This window comes from Sarcophilus harrisii, chromosome 2, assembly GCF_902635505.1.
Source record: "Sarcophilus harrisii chromosome 2, mSarHar1.11, whole genome shotgun sequence".
NCBI lineage: Eukaryota > Metazoa > Chordata > Mammalia > Dasyuromorphia > Dasyuridae > Sarcophilus > Sarcophilus harrisii.
The window spans coordinates 502297017-502319009 of record NC_045427.1 but is presented as its reverse complement, the minus strand read 5'-3'; the positions used below and the strand labels follow the sequence as shown (position 1 = coordinate 502319009).

Genomic DNA, 21993 nt, shown 5'->3' with positions numbered 1-21993 from the left:
GAATGTTTTTAGTGTTTTTTTTTTGTTTTTGTTTTTGCAAATTCTTATATTAATATATTCTTTTAATATATTTATATTTAATGTTTATTTATATATTTAATATATTCTATTAAAATATTTTTTTATTTATTTATTTTTATATTTATTTGTTTTTATTTTATTTCATATTATTTATTTATTTATTTTATGTTTATTTATATATTTAATATATTCTATTAATAATATTCTTATATTAATATAATATTCATTATATTAAACATTTGTAAAAAAAAAACTAACAAACTCTCATTTTTAGAGGTCTGGACGAAATACTTCCAGCAGCACTCCTCAGTTGCGAAAAAGTCATGAGTCTTTTGGTAATAGGGAAGACAAAAGGGAAAAAATGCGACACAATCATTTCATCAAGACTGCACAGCCTTATAGACCAAAGGTATTTTTGGTTCACTAATATTTTCTTTGGGCCTGATCCAAATTATTTAAATATAAGAAAACTACATGACATTTTTTAATGTTACAGAATGATATCGTTTGAATTTTTCTTACACACTGGATATTTTAGAATCTTTATTTTTCCGTGTAACATTGATATCATGACAAAGTAGATTTTTTAGTTTTTCATGATGAAAAATTAAACATGCCTCAAGACAAATGGCATATTCTCTTTTATATTATTTGCATTTTTAAAACATTTCATAAGGCATTAAAAGTCAGTTCATAGGCATATACATTTGGAGACAGGAACAAAAAGATTAAAATTCAAAGACACATTACAGAAATATAAAGAAGCTATAGGTGTTATAGGACAGTAAATTGAACTCTGGGCCTGAAATTAGATGGTTTTGAGTTCAAGTTTAGCCTCTGACTGTTTCAGTTTTTTTTTTTCATTGTATAAGGAGGTTACTAATCACAACTAATTCCCAGAGTTGCTTTGAGGATCAAATGAGGCCATTTGCAAAGCATTTAGTGCAATGCCTGACACAAGGTAGCACTTTGTTAATATTTGTTCTCATCTTTTACCTAATATTGCCAGATAGAACAATGAAAGTATTTGATAAGACAAAAATATATTATGGATAACAATACATATGTAAATGAAAATTCACCTTCATTATTTGTTTCCCCTGATATTTGGGTAAACCTTATGTGACTTTATTTCATATTTTAATCAGTAAATAATGTTCAGACCATTTCTGATCATAATACACCCCAAAGGACTATCTATACTTTTTTTTGCATGATATTGCATGAAAAAATGTTAGTTTATAATTATCATTTTTTTTTGTAATATAATTTGGCTTTTTAAATAAAGTATTTGAGAATAGGACTAGATGATTTTAATAGGATACCTCTAAGGGAAAGCTTTTGGATTCTGTGTTTACAATTGAACGTAGACTAAATTATATATAATGTTGTATCATACTAAATTGTAAATATAAATGGATTTGATTTTGTAAAACCTTTACAAAGTTTTAAATGCCACAATGCTTTTTTTTTTTTTTTAACTTTATTTCTTTTTAACTTTTTCAAGATCGATACTACTGTGGAAGAAGGAAAGAAGAAAAGAACCAAAGATGAAATTGTTGATATTGATGATCCTGAAACTAGGCGGTTTCCTTATCCACTCAATGAACTCTTAATTTGGGCATGCCTTATGAAGAGGCAAGTTATGGCCCTTTTTTTCTGGCAACATGGTGAAGAATCCATGGCTAAAGCATTAGTAGCCTGTAAGATGTATCGTTCCATGGCATATGAAGCAAAACAAAGTGACCTGGTTGATGACACATCAGAAGAACTGAAGCAATACTCAAAGTAAATTACAATTTCTTCTATGAAATTTTTTTTGACATAAAGGGTTACTGCAGTGCTATCTACTATTTAATATATAATTTTCTTTTATTTTGCAAGTTAAGAAAGAACATCACTTACAGGATTTTTTTTTAATCTTTTTTTGTGTAAGCATCTAAAAGAGGTTCTTGGTTCAGGTTTATATAAAATGAAATAATATTAGATGAGTAGGGAGTGCAAAAAATGTTTTGAACTTTAATTTACAGTCAAGTTGATGTAGTTAAAATGTGTAAGTGTGTGTGAGAGTTGTTTCAGAAAACAGAATATATGTATTGCAAAGTAGCAGATCACTTGTTAAATAAATCATATCTTACAGCAATTGCACAATAATAATTATAGAATTCTAATAATAATAATTATAGAAATTTAACACAAATGATTTAATTTGAGACTTTGGCAGTAAGGAAAATGTGATACAGAATTGTTCTGGAGGTGACTAGGTGGTGCAGTGAATGGATCACTGGCTCTAAAGCTGGAGGGACCTGGATTTAAGTCTGGGCTCAGATACTTAACACTTCCTTGACCCTGATTGCCTTGCAAATTTTTTTTAAATTAAAAAACAATGTTCTGGATCTTAAAAGAGAGATTTTTCTAGAGGCTTATAATGGGTACGTATTCTAGAACAAGAAGCCCTTGTATACTTGTAAAATGGTACTATAGCTTGTAGAAACCCATCTTCTACATGATTTAATAATCATTAAGTTAGATTTTTCCTTGTAATGGCAGCATGCATTGTCCTTTTTTGCATTTGGGATCTATCAGTTCATCTGTAAATATACTGTTCCCACTTAAAGATCTATATAGATTCTACATTGGCCAAATTGTTCTGGCTTTTCTCTCAGGAAGGTGAACAAGGAAACCTCAGTTTCAGAACTTGTGAAAATACTAAAAGGCACACAATCCAAATTTTAAAGAAATAATATTTACCTTTCTGATTTGTTTAGAACATGTCTTAGTTTTGTATGCATTTGAATAATTCTAATGTATGTTATACATTGGAAGTAGAAAATGGAAAGTCTGATGTTGGACTAGTGATTGGCATGGCCATAGGAGAAAAATGTTATAGAATAATATAAAAAGGGAAAATCCATGAATGGAAATCAACTCAATAATTTGTATCTAATTTTGTTTTTTTCGTAGTGATTTTGGTCAGCTGGCAGTAGAGCTTCTAGAACAATCTTTCAGACAAGATGAAACAATGGCCATGAAATTACTCACATATGAACTAAAAAACTGGAGTAATTCAACCTGCCTTAAGTTAGCAGTCTCTTCAAGACTTCGACCATTTGTTGCTCATACCTGTACCCAAATGTTATTATCTGATATGTGGATGGGAAGGCTGAATATGAGAAAAAACTCATGGTATAAGGTATATTTCATAACATCGTTCTTATTTTATATATCAAGCTAAATAAGATAGCTGTGTTGATTTTCTAGTAGAATAGAAAACTTCTTAAGTTACTGAAAGCCCCTTACTTAGTCTGTTGTGCCAGATAGTGTGATATTCCTTTTGTATTAGCCACTAAAGGCACTGTAGATTACAAAGAACCTAAGAATGATTGTTGTTTACTTACCTAGCTGGAAGTGTGAGAGAGGGGAAGAAGTTTTAAGTCCAGTGCCCCGACTGTCTTTTGTTGTCCTGGCAGCTATCAAAGACAGCCAATGACATATTCAATACTGGATCCCTCTGATAACATTTTTTGTGACATTATTAATGAGTTTTTTTGTTTTGCTATGGTTATTTTAAGGTTAAAATTTTTGGTTAAATGTTTGTCTTGCTTCTTACCTTATAAGGAAGCAGTATCTTAAAATTTTTCTTTTGATGTTCTATTATATTTTTCCAAATAAGGTACAGAAATATACAAGGCAGTAAACAGGCAAGTAGTCCTTAATTATAGGCACATGTAGATAGATGTGTAATAGATACTAATCACTTACTAAAAAATAGTGATGAAAGATTAACAAAGAAAACCTACATAAATTTTTTCATATTTCAGTTTTGAGGCATTAGTTGAAACTTTCTATAGAAATAAGTCTTCATTATTTACATTTCTTTATAGAGGCACATGCTGAGTAAGCGTAGGCCATGATATGGAATAGTTAAAAAAAGAGATTCAGATTAAAATTAGGAAAAGTAGCTCTTAATAGAGGTTATATTTTATTTTACTATGAATATTTTGTCAATAATATTTCTAAATTTAAAATTCCTTGATTAGGCAATATATGAATTCAAGGCAAAATATCATTATATAAATTAATAGATGAAATAATAGAAAATAATTGGTCTATATTCTTATTTTGCAGAAGGCTTTCCTTGTGTTTATAATAAGTATATAAATTGATAAACAAAATAAAAAATGATAAACCCTGGGCATTTTGTTGTTTGCTCTATAACAAAATTCAACCTGAGCCTCTTTAAATTTCATACATAAGTAACAGAAACTAATTTTCTCCAAACTTTTTCCTTTTTTACATATTACTTAGAGGGGGAAAAAAACTAACTAATAATAGCAATGATAAGCATAAATGGTCATTCTTAGAGTTACAGAGATCTTGGCTAAAATTCCTCCTCTTGACACATCTCACCTTTTTAATCATGAGTAAATCACTTAACCTGTGCCTCAGTAACTTTCTAAGTTTCAAAGCAATTGTCAAATTGCATTAGTTGACAGAATTGTTTCGCCAGAATTGCTTACCCAATGAAAAGTCCCTACAAGGAAAAAACAAACAGTCATATTAGTATTATATTATTAAAAGATATACTGGTCTTACTTAAAACCTGATTTTTTTTTTTATGAAGCAAATTGTAAGTTTTTTAATTTTTCTAGGTGATTTTAAGCATCTTAGTTCCACCTGCCATATTAATGCTGGAATATAAAACCAAGGCAGAGATGTCCCACATCCCACAATCTCAAGATGCTCATCAAATGACCATGGAAGACAGTGAAAACAACTTCCAAAATATTACAGAAGAAATTCCTTTGGTAAGGAAGCGGTACATGGAAAAAAGCAGCAAAATTTAAGCTTAATGTGAATAGCTAATCAAATTTTTTAATTTTAGGAAATCTTCAAGGAAATCAAAGTTTTGGAAAATAATGAAGGAAAGACTGAACTTGACATACAAGTTAAACCTAAAAAGCTGCCAATTACTCGAAAATTTTATGCGTTTTACCATGCACCAATTGTGAAATTTTGGTTTAACACAGTAAGTGTCTTTCCAGGGGTTTGTTTTGTTTTTTTTTAACCTAATATGTATCACAATTTTTTTAAAACGTTATGAACAATTCTATGTATACAACTCGGTTGTAATTATAAAATTGCTTCTAGTAACCCTTAAAAATATTTAAACTGTGTTGTAATGAAAAGGACTCATTTGTATAGCAGCATATAAAAAAGCATTAATGAATATTTGTATAACCTGAATCATTATGAAATGCAATAGATAGTGGTCAGATTAATTTTTAAGGTTTTTATAAAGAAGATGATTTTTTTAAAGAGGTAAGATATTAGCACAGTGGAACAAATGGTTTATGAATAGGTGTGAAAGGTGAAAATTATATTAGAAAGTTTGACTGGCATGATCACTTAATGTCTATAGTAATTCATCAATAAGATAGATCAGTGGTAATAGCAGTAGCTATACTTATATAATGCTTTTAGGCTTGCAGAGTATGTTATTTTATTCTCACAGTAACTCTGGAAAATAGGTGCTGATACAAGTCCCATTTTATGATAAAAACTGGGGCAGTTCTCAGTATTACACAAAGAGTAAGTAATAAGCAAGTGTCAAAGGCTACATTTGAATTCAAATCATTAAGCTGTCTCATAGTAAGTACACAATGAATGTACATTGTTGATAAAGTTTGTTTTAGTGAATTCCTCTTAGGTTTTTATTCAGGAAAGTAACAGGATAAAAATATTTACCATTAAGCATGCTTAAAAAAAAAAACCTCTTATTAACTAAACATTTTTAGTTATTTAACTTTTTAATTGTCTTTTTTTATAGTTGGCGTACTTAGGGTTTCTGATGCTTTATACATTTGTGGTTCTTGTAAAAATGGAACAGTTACCTTCAGTTCAAGAATGGATTGTTATTGCTTACATTTTCACCTATGCGATTGAAAAAATTCGTGAGGTATGTTTGTTGGTACTTTTTTTTCTTATGAATTACTTTGCTCTTTTACTTCTAATACAAAACTTGTCATATTAGCCATGTAATTTACTATATAGGCACCCTCTCTGTAACAAACAACAAAAAAAAGCCACATTATATAACTGAGTAGCTAACTATATAATTAAGATTTCCATAAGATTTGGATAAGCTATCACAATGCCACATGAATTTTTCTCCTTGGAATTATAGAATGATTGGATTTAGGCCGCTTCAAAACATTTCTTTATTTACTATTTTTCTCGGATATGCAAAAAAAAAGGTATTTTTTCAAAACAGGAAAAAATGAAAATAAACTTTAAATTCTTTCTAATTTAGTTTTTCATTTAATGTCTGAATCAGTGTTTACAATCTAATGAGAAGGCAACAAATATTTATCAAGTAACTTCTATGTCCCAAGCACTGTACTAGGTAAAAGTAAAACTTGGCTGAGATTAATCTTGGAAGGCTTTCCCAAAGAAGATGACTTTTGGAAGAGGTGAGGCAAACTAACATAGAGCAAGGAGCTTGTTTTCTCTTGGAAGTAGTTAACTTTAAAAATATTTTTGTATATATATTATTTCCTTAGTGAGGGAGGGATCATTAGCAACTAGGAGGATTAGGATAAGCATTGTACAGAAGGTTACAATTCAACTGAGCCTTGAAAGAATTAGGGATTCTACAAACTGGATATGAGAAAAAGTGAATTCTAGTCATAAAAAACAACTTCTGAAAAGTTTTATGAAATAAAATACTTAATATCAAGTAGGCCTTACAGTTTATGGGGATAAATGACATGCAAATCAAAGTACATAAATGAGATTTACTATGAGGGAGTTCAGATAATCTCTGAGGAAAGTCGCCAGCATTATTAAGGGATGGAGAAATTCTTGCAAAGGATGGTGACTGAGACTTGAGGGAAACAAAAGGGAAAGAATTTTAGGTGTGGGAGTCAGCCAATGAAAATGTACAGTCAGTAGATGAAGTAATATATTTTTGCAAAGAACAACCAGGAGGCTTTTACCATTCAATCAGAGTACACATCTGTGAAAATCACTTAAAACTTTTAATCTTCATGTTATATTATACTACACCCCCCCAAAAAAAAAAAAATCTGCAAAGATAGATGCTAATAAGTTTTTTAAAATATTTTTATTTATAAAACATGCATGGGTAATTTTTTTCAACATTGACCTTTACAAAACCTTCTATTCCAAATTTTCCCCTCCTTCCCTCCACCCCCTCCCCCAGATGGCAGGTAATCCAATACATGTTAAATAGGTTAAATTATATGTTAAATCCAATATATGTATACACATCTATACAGTTATCTTGCTGCACAAGAAAAATCGGATCTAGAAAGAAAAAGAAAAAACCTGAGAAGGAAAACAAAATGCAAGCAAACAACAGAGTGAGAATGCTATGTTGTGGTCCATACTCAAGTTCCCATACATAGTCCTCTTTAGATGACTCTCTTCATTACTGGACAATTGGAACTGGTTTGTTGACAATTGGAATTCATTATTGAAGAAAGCCACGTCTATCAGAATTGATCATTGTATAGTTTTCTTGTTGCAGTGTATAATGATCTTCTGGTTCTGCTCATTTTACTTAGCATCAGTTAATGTAAGTCTCTCCAGGCCTCTCTGAAATCATCCTCCTGATCATTTCTTTTTTTTTTTTTTTTCTCCTGATCATTTCTTATAGAACAATAATATTCCATAATATTTGTATACCACAGTTTATTCATCCATTCTCCAGTTGATAGGCACTCAGTTTCCAGTTTCTAGCCACTACAAAAAGGGCTGCCACAAACATTCATGCACATACAGGTCCTTTTCCCTCCTTTAAGATCTCTTTGGGATATAAGCTCAGTAGTAACACTGCTGGGTCAAATGGTATGCATAGTTTGATAACTTTTTGAGCATAGTTCCAAATTGCTCTCCAGAATGGTTGGATTCGTTGCTAATAAGTTTTTTTTTAAAGGAAAAGTACCTCCAAAAAATTATCTAGGGGTAGAAAATAGAAAGATTGATTGATTTCACCAGAATTCAGAGAGAAAATCAGATTCAACTCATAAAGACCTGTGTTGTCAAACTTTATAGCTACACCAGTAAAGAGAATATCCTATCATTTATATAGCAACCCCAGTTTGCTATATATAGAATTGCACAGATTATTCAATCTAGCACAAAACAGAAAAAAAATAAACAAATGGTTATTCTCACAGTATTTAATAAGCCCAAATGGCTTATTAAATAATTTAACAAAAAGAAACCCCTGAATTTCTATCCAATTAAAATAATGTGAAGAGAAAATTAGGAATTGAAAAACTGAACTTTTTTTAGTCTGATCTTCCTCTGTTAACACTTGAATTCTTTGATGTGCAAGAGAAGCTAGGAACTCACTTTCCTGTAATTCCTTGAAAGTATCTTTTAGGAGCAGTTGATATGTAAATTAAAGCAAATATCAGGTAACATCTTTAAAACTATGAATTACTATCTACTAGAAAGGGAATACTACTAAAGAAAAAGAAGCTTTATCTATTGTACTGAATTATCAAAAAATTGCACTTGGATTATCAAAAGAGCAGGGACACTGGAACCTGGAATTCACTGAGGGATCTTATTTAGAATTGATCTCACTGGGAGGGATTGAGAGACTAATTTGAGGGCAAGTGGCATTCCAATTAGATGAAATAGTGCTTGCAAATGATGACAGAAAGAGGCAGAAGTGTTCCGATCATTTCCCCATTTAAACCATTATAAAATGACAGGACAGCTAAGGCTTTGAGTAAATTAGTCAAATTCTCAAGAGATGAAAAATCAAGTAGATAAAAGAGGATAATGATAATAAAAATTTTCTATTTAATGCTACAGCAGTGAAAATTAAAAGAAGGAAGAGAACCAACCTAGGTTGGTAAGGTGTAAGCCAAAAATTATCCTTGATAAGTAGTCGTCCAGCCTTCCCTTGAGGACCTATAGGAATATGGAACAACTATCTTCTTTTGGACATCCATTCTAGTTTTCAATGGCTTGGATTATTAGGAAGTTTTTCCCTTATATATATTTAAAACTTTATGTAGTTCATATTTATTACTTCTTTTTCCCCACCCTGGGACCAAGAAGAAAAAAGTTTTGCACAGACAATCCTTCAAAGAATATGAAAACAGTCAGGGACAGCTAGGTGATGCAGTGGAGAGAGCACCAGCCCTGAAGTCAGGAGTTCAAATCTGGTTTTAGACACTTAACACTTCCTAGCTATGTGACCCTGGGCAAGTCCCCCAAGTGCCTCAGTGAAAAAAAAGAAAATAGTCCTCTTCTTAAGTGTTCTCTTCAAGAGTATACTCTTTGCACACATTTTACTAGTCTGTCAATATTTATTAAAGCACTTTGTGCTAGGCACATAGACAAAAGACAATCTGCTTTCAAGGACCTCAGTTCTAATTGGAGAAACTATATAAGCAAATAGGTGTGAACAAGATACATACAAAATAAATTTCAAGACGGAGGCACTAGTAGAGAAATCAGAAAAGGCTTCCTATAGAAGAATTTTTAACCAAGACCTGAAGGAAGCAAGAGGCCTAAGAGACAGCCAGAGTCCAGAAGCAGTATCTTATGTGATTGCTCTTCATATTATTAGACAAAATAAAGTTCATTTGGATATATTTTTTAGCTTAAGAATATTATGAGATAAATTTTGAAAAGGTGTGGCAAACAGATGAATCTTTCAGTACTATTAGAGCTCAGGGTGCAAGAATTTTAAATTGTTCTATCCTTTGACCTCAAAGGTCCTTCTCCTTAAGCTTGCCTCAATGAAGTTATTGGCAGCAAGAAAATATCCTGTATGTACAAAAATATTCATAGCAGCTTTATATAAGAAAGAGCTAAAGCAAACTAAGTTTCCAGAAGTTTGGGAGCAACTGAACCAATCATAATAGGATATTACTCCACTGTGGACAGCTTTGTAATTTTTATACATTTGTATTCATCCTTGTTACCCATCCTTGCTTTTATTCTCTGCTTTACACATCTTTTTAAAATCTGGTTTCTAACTCATTTCTCACTTGGCTATAGTATCGTGAGATTCCTCCGATTTCTTTTTCTCTTATCAGGTCCCAAAAGCTCATTATATTGGGAAAACTTCATCCTTCCAGATTAGCTTTGCTGTACTTCACCTCATCACTATTTGTTGCACCTCTGATTTGAGTGTGGAGCTTTAAACTCCATTTAAGCATGCTACTTGAGAGCAGAGACTGTCTTTGTTTTTTCATATTTGTGTCTCCAGACTTAGCATAATGCCTATTACATGATAGGTGCTTAATAAATGTTTATTGGCTGTTAAAGTCATCTAAGTTAATGAGTTCCCTGTATATCCACCCAGAGTGATTGCTTTAGACGACTTCCCTTTTTCTTTGTTGCAACTTCATATATTTGCCTTCAGATTTCATTCTCAAGAGTTTTTCCTCCTTCCTGAGCTATTTTGCCTTATAAAATTTCAGTTCATGCTACAATATTTATTCCTTTTCTCAATTGAAACCTATTTTCTGAACAAAAGAGGCAATAAAAAAGTTAAATGGAAACAGACCTAATAGTCTTGTCTTTTAAATGTGAATGAATTAGACAACTCTAAAAAATGAAAGACAGTGACAGATAAGAAAACAGCAGTCAGCTATTTGTTATCTACTAGAAGAAATGTTTAAAAAAATTAAAGAAATTTGTAAAACTAAAATAGAAGCAGGAATAAACGATTATTACATGAATGTAAAAAAAGTAAGAGTTGTCATGGTATTTGTGTTAAATTCAGCATTAAGAAAATTATATAATGACCTATGGGAATTAACCTATGGGAAATAAGCATAGTATTAAATTTATATTCATCACTTGGCATTACATCTGAACATATAAGAGAAAAGTTGATTGTAAACTGTAATGTTCCTATTTCTGAGTTTTGTACATCAAGCAGAAAGAGAAACAAAAACTGATTTCTAGAAGTCAGCAGAACATTGGAAAACTTTAAACATAGGACATCTTTTAAATGAAATCATTAAAGAATACACGTTTTTCCAGCAACATATGGTGCCTTTATGAAAACACACAAAGAAAAATGACACAAAGACACAAAGAAATTCTAAATAAAGCAAATAGTAAACATCCTTACAACATAAAGTGGAACAAAATAGTAATACAAGAAACACAAAAAATATAGAACTAAATTGAGATAATGATATCTTTACATTTGAGTAAAACAAAGAACAATTTATAAAAAGAATAACTGAATCACAAGAATAGTAATGAAACTATATACTACAGTTTCTGAACTAAAATAAGCAATCCTCAGGAAAAATTATGCATTAAAATTATGAACATGCATTAAGAAAATAGCAAAAGAACGTTTATGAACCAATTATACAATTCAACTATTAGAAAATCAAAATAAGCCAAAAATTAAATGGAAACAAATTTTTAAAAATATGAATGGATCATCATAACTAAAATTTGATTCTAAGTCTAATGAAATTGAGAAACCCAAAAGAAGATGGAAAATCAGAATACCAAAATAAAAAATAGCATTAAATCATCTTTCCTCAAGTTACCATTCATTACAAAATATGATTTTTATCTCAAGCTTCCCATCATTTTTGCTTTCTTCTTTCTTTTTGGCAAGTGTTAAGTCCTGAATAGCAATTTTTGCATTCATTCCTTGATGAAATTGCCATGATATACCCAGTACTCTTTTGAAGAAGTTAAAGTATTCTATGATGAATAGAATACATAAAATTATTTATTGTCTTGCTAGAGTGAGGGCCTAGTTTGACTATATAATACTTTGTAGTGGACCAACTCACCACAGTTTAGTGATTGAACTTTGTTTAGCCCCATCTAGCAATACATGCATAGAAATAAAGGGAAAGGATGTTAGGAGTAATCCAAATTGTATTTGGCAACTAAAGTCACTGTTGCTAATATCAATATAAATCAATGTAAATATATATTCAGGTTTGGCTTTCTTTACTTCAGTTTGTACAAGTCTTACCACATTTCTCTGAAATTATACCTTTTGTAATTTCTTATCACAGTACTATTATGTAATTGATAAACACCCACTAAATTTCTAGTTCTTGACCTGACAAAAAAGCCGCAAAAATGTTTTTGTACTTAGGAGGTTTTTCTCCTCATTCTTTGATCTCTTGAGCATATAATCCTGGTATTGGTATCACTGATTCATAAGGTGTACACGTTTGGTAACCTTTTGAGCATAATTCCAAATTGTTCTCCATTGACAGATCTAATTCACAACTCCATCTTTGGTGTATTAATATGCCTCTTTTCCTGCAGCCCTTCCAACTTTTGTCATTTTTTCCCTTTTTGTCAACCTTGCTAAGTCTGATAAATGTGATATGGAACCTCAGAGTTGCTTTAATTTGCATTTTTCTAATTATTCGTGATTTGGAGTATTTTTAATGTGGTTGTTCCTGGACTCTTACTTTTTTCTGTGTGACCCCCCTGTCTAATCAGTTGTCAAACCATATTGATTTTACCCCAGTAGCCTCCTTATTAGGTTTCCTTTTCTCCACATGGTTAACCATAATTACATTTCTAAAACAGATCTGATCACATTATTTCCTTCAATCAAAGTGCTAAAATAGTTGCCTCTAGGATAATATATAAACTCTTAAGTGTGCTATTTAAAGCCTCTCTCACCTTTCTTTGCAGTCCTACTTTATGTTACTTCTATTCTAGTCAAACTGATCTTATACCTTTTATTCATATTCACTTCTTATCTTATCCGTGCCTTTGCACACATTTGTTGCAGAGTTGAGAATCCATAATTTCTTCTTTCAAGTCATAATGTAGGGTACCATCTACATAAGGCATTTTTGGATTCTCCCCAATTTTTAGTTCACTTTCCCTCTTGAAATTGTTGGCTTATTTTTGCATTTGTTTTGTTCCCCCCAACCCTCCAGTAGAATGAAATCTCACTAAGAGTTGCACTGTTTTTGTCTTTGTCCTTCTATTATATAGAACAATGACTTTTGCTTAGCAGTATTAATAATATAATATGCAATGTGAAATACTATATATTTATGATATAATTTGCTTAGCAATATTGATATATTTTACATAATATTTACATTGGATTATTTCAATAAATGGGATAAGCCTGTGGAGGGGAGAAAAATCTAAGGTTTAATTTTTTTTTTTTAATACAGATTTTTATGTCTGAAGCTGGGAAAATAAGCCAGAAAATTAAAGTATGGTTCAGTGACTACTTCAACATCAGTGATACAATTGCCATTGTGACTTTTTTCATTGGATTTGGACTAAGATTTGGAGCAAGATGGAAATTTGGAAATGATAAAATATTTGTTGCTGGAAGACTGATTTACTGTCTTAATATTATTTTTTGGTATGTTCGGTTGTTGGATTTTTTAGCTGTAAATCAGCAGGCAGGACCTTATGTAATGATGATTGGCAAAATGGTAAGTTTACATAAAATTAAATATCAGTAATGTGCATGTGTGCATTAAGATTTTTCTTCATAAAAACAATCTGCCTTAGTAAGTCAGATGGCACAGTGGATGGAGCATAGGGCCTTAAGTCAGGAACATTCCCCTTCTTGAGTTCAAATCTGTTCTCAGACACTTATTAGTAGTGTGACCCTGGGCTGAACCCTGTTTGCCTCAGTTTCTTCATCTATAAAATGAGCTGAAAAAAGAAATGGCAAATCAATTTCAGTTTCTTTGCCAAAAAATCCCAGATGGGGGTCATAAAGGGTCAGGCATGACTGAAAACAACTGAAGAACAACCTATCTGTCTTAACCAGGTTACATATATCAGTTTCATAATGTTTATTTGATTCATGTTAAAAAAAAAAAAAAAGATTATTTTATTAGCACAAATGGAAGTTATTTGAAGTTATTTAGAATGGTTGAGTTTAGACTACGTTTTGCCTCTGGCTTCTGTTTGGCTTTTAAAGTCTTTTACAACTTACCTTCCCTAATTTATCTTTCCAACATTATTATATTACTATATTACATATTAGTATATATTATATTACTATTATATATTTTTCCCCTTCTCACAGTGTATGGGGAGATCACCATTAGCTGTCTTGTTTTTTATACATGATTCACACACACACACATACAATACCCTTATCCCCCTGCCTGCCCCTAACATTCACGAAATATGTCCCTTCTTCACCTCCATCTGATAAAATCCTGTTTCTTTTAGACTTATTTTTAAGGGATCTACACAGAAACCCCTGTCTGTTCAAAGATCTTCTTGACTGTCATCAGCTTGACAATGCCTTCCACCCAAAAAATTTACCTTGTTTATAGTTTATATAGACTTGCTTTCATTTTTTTCTTACCAGTAGAACACAAGTCCCTTGGTGGCAGTGATTTTTCATTTTTTATGGTTCTATCCCCAGCATTTAAGCCATGACACAGAATAGCATTTTATATGTGCTTGTTGATTTAATTTTAATTGATTTAATTTAGTATTTTAAAATTTCAAGCGGGCTGGTGATTTTTTGGTCAAATTTAGAAAAAATTAAATGTTAATATTACTATAAACCTACTGTGAGTAAACCAAGAAATTTAGTGTATTTGTAATTTATCTTCTTTGTTCCCTTAGCTATTTAATAGATTATAATCTGTAGATTATATAATCCATAATAAATAATAGAAAATAGATTAGAAAATTAAAAAGTTAAATATATACAATATAGTATACAATATCCATTGTATTGTGCCTTAAGTGTACTTTCTTTTTTGCAAGAGATCAAATGGTGTCATGCAAAGTGGAAGTATGATAATATTGCACTTAAAGGATGTTTATGCTTACTTGAGTGGATTGCTATAAATATTTTCTTTTGAGGATTCTATATGGTATATATCTGATGGTCACATCCTAAAGGGCAGGGACATTTAGTCACTTTCTTACCATTATTCTACATTGATTTCCAGAAGATTGGAAATAGTTCTAACAACAGTATGTTAAATAGTGTGCCCTTTATTACCCAATACCTCTAACATTGACTGTTTCCATCCTTTTCACCTTTGCCAGTTTGTCAAGTTTGAAGCGAAATCATTCAGCATTGTAGAATTCCTTGTCTATTCTCTTCTACTGATCTGCTTTCTTATTTTTTAATACTTACAAATAGTTTTAATTATTAGTTTTATTGTATAATTTGAAGTTTGGTAATGGTAATCCCTCTTTACTCCCATCCTTTTTTATTTCCACTGACATTTTAGATTTTGTTGGTCTGAATGAGTTTTAGTATTTTCTTTATCTCTGTAAAACATCCATTTAGTTGTTGGTTGAAATAGCCCTAAATTTGTACATTGATTTGGTCAATAATGACACCATCCCAGTTTGTGTATGATATGATAATTTCTTTAGAAAATCTTATGTAATCAATAAAGAAATTAATAGAGATAATCTTAAAAGAGGATACAGTAAATCCACAAAATCAATAGCATTTCTTTATAGCAATAACAAGATACAGGAGGAAATAATATAGGATAGAACATTCTATTTAAAATTACTACAGTTTATGCAATCTGTTTTTGCAACATCTTTATGCAACAGTTTATGCAAATCTAAGAGTTAATCATTAGGAAAATCACAACCCGAATAAATGAAAATTATAAAATATTCTTTAAAGAAACAAAGAACTTAAATAACTGGAATTAACTTAAATAACTGCTTATGGCTTTAGTTTTAGTCATTTCCATAAAGCTATAACTTTGAAGGTTCCAAAAGGTGGTTATAAAGGAAAGCAAGTCTATACAGTTAGAATCGAGAATAGATCATTTAGGGAACAATGAGAATACAAGCCATAAAATAATGAAAAATCACATTGGAAAAGTAGGTTGAGACCAGAATCATTAAAATGCTGAAAAGTAGGTAGAATATTGAATATTATGTGCAGAAGGAGGGGGGGGGGAAGTATTTATATAGCACCTGCTCTTTATTAAGTGATGTGCTAAGCATTTTACATATATTATCTTATTTTATTCTCACAATCCTGCAAGGTAAGTACTGCGATTATTCTAATTTTATGGTTGGGAAAACGAGATAAATAAGTCACACAGCTAGTAAATGTCTGAGGCCAGATTTGAACTTCAAATCTGTAGTGTAAAAAAGAAGCGGGGGTGGGGGGGTGGATTTTTGAGGGCTTTTGACCAGGACTCTCTGTAGTACCAAAAGTATTCTTGTGAAAGTTACATCTATTCTCATTCTGAAATTTTTCAGTAAGTAGCTATTCTTAATGCTTCTGATCCTTATGTATGAACGTAATTTGGCAAATACTAACTAGGCTAGAATCTAATCCTCCATCCCACCCCCCCATCCCCTTTTTTTCTTTAAGTCATGAGTCGATCTGTATTTTCAAAAATATTTTACAGGGGCAAAGTTAATTCTTCCATTAACCTAACTCTTTGCTATTTTCAGTATTAATTAGACAGGGTAAGTTTTATTTTAGAAATCATGGTCAGTATAATGCATCACTAAATTTAGAATTCTACAAGACGTAATTATTTTTAAAATTTATTGATATCCTTTAACAAAGTGATACAACAGACACTTTATAACAAATATTAAAAGTTGGCTTTTTTTATTCACCCAGGGGACATGTATTGTACAAGAAAATAGTTAGTATTCAAGAATCCATCAGCAAACATTGGTTAAGCATCTATGTATCCATTAGTGTTCTAGGTACTGCTGATACAAGAACAAAAGTGAAATAGCCTCTTACCAAAAGGAAAGGATAATTTTGGTAATCACAGATTAGAGAGTTATCCTGAAATCTTTTACCTGAACTCTCAAAGAAACAAGGGATTCTTAAAGACAGCAGTGAAAAAGGGAATTTCAAGCAGAAGTAATAAATGTGACTTTGCAATAGCACAGAGACAGCACAGGGAATACTGTTTATAAGGAACAGTAAAAAGGCCCTGGCAGCCAACCTTCATTTTTATAATAAAATCAGCTCCAGAGGAAATGAATACAGGAACATCTGATCTGTTTCATGTTCTCTCAACACCACCTGCTCCATGTCCAGCCCTAATATAAAACTGTACCTTTCAACATATTTGGTGCTTTCATATTTATTTAATTTAGCTCTTTATTTTTTCCTACCTTGGTAAATTTTATTTCCAATTAGATTTAAAAACTTGCTTGAAGACATTTTTCAAATGACGATTGTGTAATTTTATCAGATGACAGTGAGAAGGCAGACTCATTCAACCCTTATTTTGCTTTTATCTTTTATGTCAGTGAAAAAGTGAAAAGGAAATTTCTGTTTGGAGATACTGATTTAAGTGCATGCCTTTTTTCAAAACATAACAGTTTGATCTTCTTGATGAATTGCAGTTTCTATTCCCTTTGTCTGCAGAGTATGGTCTTGTTGAATGATAATAGATGGGAAAAGAAACTTTCTTAGCATTTTTATAAAAGGCAATCATAGGTTGTTATTTTCAGTTTTTCATTTATTTTTACTATTGCCGTTTTTTAACAGGTGGCCAACATGTTTTACATCGTTGTAATTATGGCACTTGTACTGCTCAGTTTTGGTGTTCCCAGACAGGCAATACTTTATCCTCACGAACCACCATCTTGGAGGCTTGCTAAAGATGTTGTCTTTAATCCATACTGGATGATTTTTGGTGAAGTTTATGCATATGAAATTGATGGTAAGATTTTATGTTTATTTAAAATTCATTTATATACTATCTAATTTTAAAGTATGATTCTTTTAAACATGAACTCTTAAAGAATTCCGAGAGATATTTAACTAACATATGATTCTAACATACTAGCCATTGAGTCTTAACCTACATTGGAATAAGCAAAAAACAAAAAAGGAAATGAGACACTGACAGAAACATACTGATAATAGCAGCTAACATAACAAACAAAAAAAAAGCTAAACCAAAAAAATAGTTATTATGCTAATGTTTCTGGGTCTCAACTTTGATTCAAGACATTCTCCAGTAGGCCCTCGCCCGCTTCATTATCTTCCACTACCATTCAGACAAATTGATCAAATTTCAAAATTTGGATTCTGTACTAAACAGATTTAAGTATCATATACAACTTTTTTTAAAAAAAAAAAAGATTCCCTAGCAAAATGTTCTATCTTTAAAAGCTCTGGCACTTAAAGAAGTCGGTTTTCAAAGTCTTTTCGAAGCTTATGTTCCATCAACATAGATTTCAAGAAGCCAGTTCACTGCTATGCCACAGTGTGACATCAGATTATATATGATATGAGTTGCTTGATTACAGTATTATTGAATCTAATTTTTAATAAGCTGAAATAAAATCATTTTTTCCTCGGTATACTCAGATCCCTTTTATGGTTCTTTTCTCAGTGTGACTTTCCATCTTTATTCTTGAGAGAATATTGATTCAGGAGAATGTTTAACTAATTGTATTCCTATGCAGATTATCTACCTTGGCTCTGTACCTAACATAGGTTAACAATAATGCTAGCCTACCTTAGTGTATTAAATTAAAACTGCTTTCTCAGTGGCCTTCCCACATTCTTGGTTGTTTTATATCACATTTTATTTATTTTTCATTTATCACTATCAGCATGTGATAGCATAGAGATAGCATGTCTCCTATCTTAAACTCATTGAGCCTGGAGACTTTTTTTTTTTTTGTTTTGTTTTGTTTTGTTTTGTTTTGTTTTGTTTTTGGTATCCCTACCCCATGGTGCTCACCATGTAGATGCTTAATAAATGTTGATTAATTGACTAAAGGAACATAATAGGGTAAAGGGGATTATCATTTTATCAGACCTCACACTATTTATTTGCAGTCACTCATGAGCATTTGTATCGAACTAAATAAGTATTAGGGACTAATATCTAGTCCCATTTTATGTAGGGGATTTTTTTCTTTTTTCTTCCATACAGCCTTGTTGGGAGGAATTGAAGCTATCTTCTCCTGGGTCTATATTCACTGATGTTATGGCATCAAAGAACCAAAGCCAATAGCTTGCTTTTCCTGTCTTTTTCTTGCCATGAAGTGCAAAATCTCTGCTTACTAGTTTCTCATGTAGTTTCCCACACAGATCCTCTTAGACATCATCAGCTTCCATAGTTTTAATAATCTATGCAAAGGATTAATAATTTATGCAAAGGATTCCTTTTACATACAGCTTTAATCCCTTCCCTAAACTTCAGCCTTGATATCTCCATTTGCCTCCTGGACATTTCACACTAGATATCTCAGAGACATGTCTACAACTGAATTCAGTCTTCCTCCAGACTTACCACTTTTACACACAACAGTATTTCTCTCAAAGGCACCACCATTCTCTCTCACTATACAGGTTTGAAAACTTGCCATTATCCTAGACTTCTCATTCTTATGCATCCTGCATATCCATTCAGTTGCCAAATCTTATTCTTTCTTTCTCCACTATAAATTTTACATTCAACATTTTTCTCTGCATATACCTACCATCTGAATTCAGATTCTTACCACCTCTCACCTAGACCATTATATCAGTCTCCCTGCTCAAGTTTCTCACTGCTTTACTTTGTCCTACACTCTACAACCAAAATAATTTCCCTAATCTCACCACATCACCACCCACTTCCTGTTGCTTCTACAATCAAATAAACTCCTCAGTTTAGCTTTTCTTTAAGAGCATCAAAACCTGGCCCTATTATTCTAGCCTCTCTACTCTATAATCCAGCCAAACTGGCTTTTTCCTTACTCATGACACTATATTTCCTGCCTTTGCACTGGCCATCCACAACCCCATACCTGGATTATATTCCCTCTTTATCTTTTCCTCATAGATTCCTCTTTTTCCCTTAGGACATAGTTCATGCACTGTCTTCTGAATGAAACCTTTCCTGATCTCCCAAAATGTTGGTGCCTTCCCTCCAAATTACCTTGTATGTAACTACTTTGTGTATATTCGTACTTGTTCATTTTGTATTTATGTTGTCTCTATTTATGCCATGTCTGCCCCCATCAGAATGTAAGCAAGTAATGTTTCATTCTTTGTATTTGTATCTTTGATGTCTCTCATATTCCCTAGCTCAGTGGCACTTAATTAAGTTTGTTGATTGATTGATTCACAGGATGTAGCCTGTTTTCTGGGGAAAATTCATCCCTGCCCTGAAATGGGAGAATAGGACCAGGACATATTATCCACCAGGAAGATTATATATACAGTAGATTCAAGTCCTCATTTATGCATACACCCACAAAAGTACTCTTCCTCTCTACCTCTATTGCTCCTCCATATGTTATGATGAGTCATAACATATGTGAGAGAGTTATATATAAACTCTCTGAGAAAGAACACTAAGTTTGCAAACTTATCTTCCATTCCTTTTAGACTGTTGTGTTAGTCTAGAAAATGAAGGACTTTATGAAATATTAGCGCCTTTGGGGGGAGGGGGGAGAAATCCACAATTTTTTCCAACAAATCTTTACAAACAGCTAAGTATTATATATGTGTAAGAAAAAAAATTTTTTTTCACTCTGCAGTATGTGCAAATAATTCAGATGGAAGTGTAAAAAGTCTTTGTGGTCCTGGAACATGGTTGACCCCATTTCTTCAAGCAGTCTACCTCTTTGTACAATATATAATTATGGTTAATCTTCTTATTGCATTTTTCAAGTGAGTACCTAATTTTAAAGTGACTAATTAATTTTTCTTAAATCAAACACATAACTTGTACTGTGTGTATATAGAGCTATACAGTTCCTCAGAAGGCTTAAGTTCAAGCAGTATATTTAGTGACTCTCAAGCTCTTTAAAATGTCAATAACTCCACTATTTCTAAAGTACTTTTAAAATTAATCATTCCCACTTGTTCCTATAAATTATCTGAATTTTTTTTTCAAAGAATCCTCCATTTAATTAGAAAAGGGAACATAAAAGTGTTAAGCAACTCAAGGGCCTCAGAAGTAACAAGATTTGAAGTCTGTGGGAGGGGGATTGGGAGGATTAATAAAGAAGAGCATTTTATTAGAACACTTACTTTTGAGAGCCACAGCTGTGCCAGACACTGGTATAGATAGATAAATGAAAGAAAGAGAAAATAAATAAATCTTGGCCATTAGGGACTTTGCTTATATTCTTTGGGAGACTGGAAATAGAAATACAATATATCTATACAAATAAGGAAATGCCAAGTGGTTTTATGTGTGGGAGCTTTCACAACTACAGAATGGGGAGGTGGATAAATATGAAAAGGCCTTTCATAGGAAGGTATACCTGAACATAGCCTGGAACAAATCTAGCTCTTCCAAGAGAAAGAGTGACAGAAAAGAGGAACAACTTGTTCAAAAGCTTAGAATTAGAAGGTAGAATGAATGCTCTCTGTGCAAAATTAGCAAATATGTTTGCAGCCAGAGTGCTGGATAGGGATTACATTTCATCCTCAGGGCAATAGGATACTATTCTCGCTTCTTGAACCCGAAGAGGCAAGAGAAATAAACCAGCCTAGCCCCACTGGACTTCTCCTGTTTTGACCCAACTTACTTTGAGAGGAACCTTGACCTTTATAGTCTTCCTCCACTCCATGCCATCCAAGCTCTGCAGGGCTATGGAATCTGGGTGGGGAGGTGGAAGCAATGGTCCCATAGCCTCCATCCCAGCACTATGGCTGCTGTCCAGGTTTTGGCACTGCCAGGAGTCCTGGGTCCTCCAGCTGGGCTCCCACTGCTGCTTCTCATGCCAGTGTTCCTGCTGCTTCACCTCCTGAGTAAACTGGTCACTCCATGCCCCTTCCAATATTACTGCTTTGGGAGACTATATGCTGCAACCATATCATTCTGCAGAAATTGCCCCACAACCTGCCTGCTTATGAGCACAGCCTCAGTATGATGGACTCCAACCTGACAGTCCTACATCCCACCATCGTCACTGCAAGAAAGTGGCCATAGCTAGGCAATGCAACTGGCCAACTTCACATCCCTACTAAACCCTGATTTAATTAGCTAATTTAATGCAGATTAA

At 32.3% G+C, this 21993-nt stretch overlaps 1 protein-coding gene across 1 annotated transcript in view; it reads left to right on the top strand.

The window, feature by feature from the left end:
- The window catches only part of TRPM7 (transient receptor potential cation channel subfamily M member 7), a 128359-nt gene that overhangs the window by 77421 nt on the left and 28945 nt on the right, over window positions 1–21993 (top strand). The window contains exons 15-23 of the mRNA XM_023499915.2: window positions 296–430; window positions 1529–1809; window positions 2986–3214; window positions 4674–4829; window positions 4907–5050; window positions 5852–5980; window positions 13209–13478; window positions 17522–17696; window positions 20518–20650. Coding sequence (XP_023355683.2) covers window positions 296–430; window positions 1529–1809; window positions 2986–3214; window positions 4674–4829; window positions 4907–5050; window positions 5852–5980; window positions 13209–13478; window positions 17522–17696; window positions 20518–20650 — 1652 coding nt within the window. The remainder of the gene's footprint in view (window positions 1–295; window positions 431–1528; window positions 1810–2985; window positions 3215–4673; window positions 4830–4906; window positions 5051–5851; window positions 5981–13208; window positions 13479–17521; window positions 17697–20517; window positions 20651–21993) is intronic.